Source organism: Xenopus laevis, chromosome 1L (genome assembly GCF_017654675.1).
Source record: "Xenopus laevis strain J_2021 chromosome 1L, Xenopus_laevis_v10.1, whole genome shotgun sequence".
NCBI classification, from domain to species: domain Eukaryota; kingdom Metazoa; phylum Chordata; class Amphibia; order Anura; family Pipidae; genus Xenopus; species Xenopus laevis.
Window position 1 is genome coordinate 28,900,688 of NC_054371.1, and position 6,000 is coordinate 28,906,687.

Here is a 6,000-nt window from a genome sequence, read left to right on the forward strand (position 1 = left end):
TTGGTCCTCCACCACATATGCCAGTAAAATTTTGGCCCTCGGTACCACAGAAGTTGGACAGCACTGTCCGGGATCATTGCTGCTATTGACAAGCTGAAACTTTAGGCTGGTGCAACAAGTTCAGTATATAAAACATGGCAGTTTTAGCCGTATTCATATTGTAGGGTTTAGTTCTCCTTTAAGTGGGTCAGTCCTACAGAGAACCTTTGCCTTGCGACTGTTAAAATGGAGGACTTACTTAAGCACCTGCTGCCTGATGTTGTTCCTCAGCTGGTTCTTGTTTAGATGAGGACTCCATGTATGGCTTGCTAAGTGACTGGCGACAAAGTTATCCACTCGCTGACGCAAATTTTGATACGCTGGCTACAAAGAGAGCAACCAATGTTAAGAAGGCGTTTAAGTATAACAGTTATTAATGAAAAAATCACTTAATGAATGTTCTTAGCAATATTAATTTAATACACCTCCGTGTCCCTTTAAAGAGTTGACGTTAAAATTCACAATTGTTGAAAGCTCACCAAACTTTAGTTGGACTTACTAGTTGCAACTTACAGTTGGACCATAAAGAGCTGGATGAAAAGAAATAAAGTATTACTCTAGTTCCGATGACCCAGTCTAAAAACAAATGCTCTAAGGTTACAATGTAGTTATTGCGGATTATTTTTTTATCTTACTTTTCAGACCTCTCCTTTTCATATTCAAGTCTCTTATTCAAATCATGCATGGTTGTTAGGGTTATTTGGACCCTAGCAACTGGATTGCTGAAATTGCAAACTCAAGAGCTGCTGAATACAAAGCTAAATAACTCAAAAACCACAAATAATAGAAAATGAAAACCAATTGCAAATTGTCTCAGAATATCACTCTCTAAATCATACTAAATGTTAAAATTTAAAGGAATTGATCAGTGTAAAAATAAAAACTGGGTAAATAGATTGCTAAAATGTTTTCTAATATAGTTAGTTAGGCAAAAATGTAATGTATAAAGGCTGGAGTGACTGGATGTCTAACATAATAGCCAGAACACTACTTCCTGCTTTGCAGCTCTCTTGGTTTACACTGGTTGGTTACCAGGCAGTAACCAATCAGAGACTTGAGAGGGGGCACGTGGGTAATATATGTTGCTTTTGAATCTGAGCTGAATCTAGAGGATCAATTGCAAACTCACTGAACAGTTATGTCTCATGTGGCCCCCCTTATAGTCACTGACTAACTCAGAGTTAGAGAGCTGAAAAGCAGGAAGTAGTGTTCTGGCTATTATGTTACACATCCAGTCACTCCAGTCTTTATACATTACATTTTTGCCTAACTATATTAGAAACATTTTTTATTTTACCCAGTTTTTATTTTCACACTGAACTGTTCCTTTAACAGTGAAAAACCCCTTTAAGGAATAAGAAATAAATCCCTCCAGCCAATAACCTGCCATTCACTGTACAGACAGGGATTACAGAGGATGGCTTTAGGGACAAATGTAGACAGTCTTTAAAGTGCATATAAAATACTGTGCATAATGCAAAACAGCAATCTTTTCAGATGTCCAAACCACTTCATGGTTGCTAGGGTAAACAGAACCCCATCAACCAGATAGCTGAAAATTCCACACTGGAGAGCAGTTATAAAAAAAAAACACAAAAAAAAAAAAAAAAAACCACACACACAATTGCAAACAGTCCTAGATCATACATATCTGCATTTAGAATGCAGAAAGGTGAACCACCCCTTAGAATTGATCCATCGCAGTGTTAAATAGTACGAGCATTAGATTTTTCAGACTGGCAGAGCAGGGTTGCCAGTTTTCCAGCCAAATTGGGCTACTAATTTAAAGCCCAGGAGGGCTTTTGAAGTACAGATTTGGGCTACTTTTTGGGACTTTGGCTGGTTTGTACTTTAGAAAACCAGCCAAAGTAATTTCTTGCCCTAAAGTGCCAAGCCTGCAATGCATGTAGGGTAATGTGTTTTTTTGTTTTTTTTTTTAATAACAATATGCCTACTGCCAAGTTGAATGCAAGACTACAATACCCAGCATGCTATGGGACTAAGTTGTGTGGAAGTTGGGAGTTACCAGATTTTAGGCTCTGTGTCTCAGTCTCCCATTACTCTTAAGCATTCTCGCATTTTCCATTGACTTTTATCACTTTCAGACAATTTGGGGGCAAAAATCTGCTGGCCACCAAAATGTCTAGAGGTTGAGCGGTTTTACCAATATTTATTTATTACGGGGCCCCTATAACTCCTGGATCCCCCTCTGTAGTTACACCCCTGGTGAATCTGTCCCATTTTGCTTCATGGAAAACATTTGAAAAAGGTGTATTCACATATTTATTTTTTAGACTTTTTTTTACTCCACATATTGTGCCATTTCTGAAGTGCCTCTCGGCTAGTTTTGGGCTGGTTTTGTAGCCGACTTTGGCTGGTTTTGAAAATTAGACCTGACCACCCTGTGATCTTAAAGGAGAATTCAACCCCTGCGGCTCTAAAATCCCCCCCCACACTTGTTACTGACCCCTCTGTGCAGTTCCTCTCCTGTTGAGTTCACGGCAGCCATGTTCGCCCTTTTTCCTGTATTCGCCGGCATTTGGTGGCGCATGGGCAGTAGAGGGATTTATCGGTAAGGATCAACTGCACATGCACCGAAAGTCACAAAGTTTCAGAAAAAAGAAACACACAGGGGAGGGGGAGGGATTTTAGCACCGATGAGGTTGACTTCTCCTTTAATCAGTTCAAGCCTCCCTTTTGGGTCAGGGCCACATCCTGGCTCACAGCAAAGGTACCAATGCCAAATGGCATATAAAGGGGGGGAAGCAAGGATTCTCCCTATTATTGGCCGCCATATCCATTGCCCCCAATGTCTGTACTACACTTATGCACAGTGATCTCATTCATTATCTCCTTACAGTCCCTCAGTTCTAGAAACCAGCGACAATCTCTGGCACTAGTGGCGCAGAGGAAAGAGGGAATTGTAGTTCCATTCATGCTGCACCATGTTGTGTCTTTAATGAAGAGAAGTCTCCTCCTATACAGCCGAGAAACTACAGCTCCCATGAGCCACCGCGGCAGTTTAAAGCGAGCATCCTCGCTGCCCCCATGTTACCTTGGTGTCCACATCAGCCAGGCAGTCCCTTCGGAACTGGTCAAACAGCCCCTGACTCTTCAGGTGATTCACTATCTGGGACACAAGCTTGGGATCTCCGGGCACCGGGTTGGCCATGACGTCAGTCAACGAGAGCGCGTATCAGCCACAAACCTCCCGGTAGCGGAGCTCAGCGAAAAATTTGGGAGCAAACAGATACAAACCCCGTGTTTCATTACTTATACAAAACACAGCAGCTGCTTTACAAGACCTGAACCGGAGCCACCATGGAATTCTGGGAGCCAGCCAGGAGTTATTTGACGGGCGACATCTAGCGGACAGTGACATCTGCTGCACTGGAGGTTTCATAGCCAAAGCTTCTCCCTGACTCTATTCATATTCCAGTAACTTATTCAAATCAATGTATGGTTGCTAGGGTAACTTGGACCCTAGCAACCAGATTGCTGAAACAGCAAACTGGAGAGCTGCTGAATAAAAAGCTATATACAGTAGAACCCCCATTTTACATCCCCTGATTTTAAAATGTTGTTTTGTGGTCCTACCTATATATTAAGCATAAAACATTTCCCTGATTTTACATTTCCCCCGGATTCTACACAATTTTATTCTAGTTCCCTGACCAATGTAAAATTGGAATTATACTGTAAATCTAAAACCACAAACAATGAAAAATTAAAACCAATTGCAAATTGTCTCAGACTCTCTCTACATCATTCTAAAAGTTATCTCAGAAGTAAAGGACCCCTTTAACATTCATTTTTAGTATTATGTAGAGCAGGGATCCCCAACCTTTTGAACCCGTGAGCAACATTCAGATGTAAAGAGAGAGTTGGGGAGCAACACAAGAATGAAAAACGTTCATGGGGTGCCAAATAAGGGCTATGTGGATTGTCAACCTACATTGAGACTCTGTTTGGCAGTACACCTGGTTTTTATACAACCAGAACTTGCCTCCAAGCCTAGAATTCAAAAATAAGCACCTGCTTTGAGACCACTGGGAGCAACAACCAAGGGGTTGGAGAGTAACATGTTACTCACAAGCTACTGGTTGGGGATCCCTGATGTAGAGAGTGATATTCTGAAAAAATTTGCAGTCGCTTTTCATTTTTTATTATTCATGGTTTTTGAGTTATTTAGCTTTTTACTCAGCACTCCAGTTTGCAATTTCAGCAATCTGGTTGCTAGGGTCCAAAGTCCCCTAGCAACCATGCACTGATTTGAATAAGAGACTGGAATATGAATAGGAGAGGGTCTGACTAGAAAGACGAGTAATACAAAGTAGCAATACCAATACATTTGTAGCCTTACAGAGCATTTGTTTTTTTTTAAGATAGGGCCAGTGACCCCCTCCCCCATTTGAAAGTTGAAAATAATCAGAAAAAAAAGGCAAATAATTCAGAATCTATGCAGAATTAAATAATAATGAAGCCCAACTGAAAAGATGCTTAGAATTGGCCATTCTATAACATACTAAAAATTTACTTAAAATGTGAACCACCCCTTTAACTAAAGTAAATTGATTTGTGTGGGGCATGATTGTGCAGCCAATAATCAGAGTATACTCTTTAACCTATTACCTAAACTTGGTCACAGGCTGGGTAGACAGCCTTTGTATGGGACCACAGACAAGGACCCCCCATGTGAATCAGTTGTGGCCAGGCCTGACTGGCAAAGTGCCTGTTCGGGCGAATGCCCAAGGGCCACTCCACTTTAATGTTGAGTTCACAGCAGCCATGTTCACCTGTGTGCTCTTCTTCCTGCATTCGCCGGCATTTGGTGGCGCATGCGCAGTAGAGGGATTTATGGGTAAGGATCTACTGCGCATTTCCCGAAAGTCATAAAGTTTCAGAAAAAAGAAACACAGGGGAGGGGGTTGTGGCCAAATCAAGGCAAGCTTTGCTCATCTGGCAACTTCAAGCATATATTACTGTGTATGGACAGATTGTCAACTAATTTGGGGGGGTGCAAAAGACACCCCATTTTAAAGCTGGAAAGAGAAGTGAAAGTTAAATCACAAAAAAAAGGGGGAGAATTTATAAAAGTATTTACCTGGTGGGTAACATGGGACGAGTCAGGAAGCCATGAGGGAAACGTTACTCTGGAACAGTAACCCCTAGGAACCAGTCAGGTTGTGGTACTTATTGCTTTACTCCCTGATTTGATTAGACTCAAATGCTGATTGGTTCCTGTGAGGTAAAAAGACAGCTGTTTCGTGAGCTTCCCTCATGAGGCCTGTGGGTAGAGCCTACATTGAAGCTTCACTGGAATGAAGAAGAAAAACGCAGTGCTGAATGTTTTTAGTTGGTCAGCTTTTGGGTTAGAAATGTTAAAAATGTACTTGCGTTAGTTCATGGTCAATTTTTATGGTTGTCAAACTCATTTATGGGGCCAAATAAGGCAGATCCAATCAGTGTTGTCAATTCTGATTTTCAGGCCTACAGGGATCCAGTGAGGGCCACATGAATGCACAGATACAGTAGTCGCCCAACTGGATTCTCTCATCTGTGGGACACAGGGACTAAGTATCCACCACCAGGTGGCAGGACAGTAGCAGTAAGAAGCTATACACCCGAAGGTAGCCGGAGGACTTAAGCTTTTCTAGGGGCCTATTTACTGAAATTCAAATTAGTTTTTTTTCCCCACAAATCAAACTTTCTCTAAAAATGTGGTGGGTTTTTTTTTTTTTTTTTTTTTACTTCTGTAAAACTGTAGTAAAAATGTAGTATCTATTAAATTTAAAAACCAAGAAAAATGCTAATTCAAAGATTTAAATTTAGGTAAAAGCAGTCGTCGGTGGGAGCTGCACTGATCTTTTTTTGTAACTATTCAGATTTTAAGGTTTCAGGATTTCACACTTAGTAGCAGCCCAGAAACAGCTGCAGCCTGCCATATACACCTGCTAATTA

The 6,000-nt window shown here is 41.1% G+C and overlaps 1 protein-coding gene across 4 annotated transcripts in view; it reads right to left on the reverse strand.

The window, feature by feature from the left end:
* The window catches only part of bod1l1.L (biorientation of chromosomes in cell division 1-like 1 L homeolog), a 50,023-nt gene extending 44,295 nt beyond the window's left edge, over positions 1-5,728 (reverse strand). For 2 of the 4 annotated variants that reach the window (XM_041588023.1, XM_041588012.1), the window contains exons 1-2: positions 3,095-3,352; positions 239-363 (exon numbers count right to left, since the gene is read on the reverse strand). In XM_041588023.1, the coding sequence (XP_041443957.1) occupies positions 239-363; positions 3,095-3,211 (242 nt within the window). In that variant the 5' untranslated portion in view covers positions 3,212-3,352. Of the gene's footprint in view, positions 1-238; positions 364-2,506; positions 2,636-3,094; positions 3,353-5,143 lie in introns of those variants that run through there. The other 2 variants (XM_041588020.1, XM_041588014.1) reach the window with 2 other exon arrangements.
* Between the last annotated feature and the right edge of the window lie 272 nt (positions 5,729-6,000).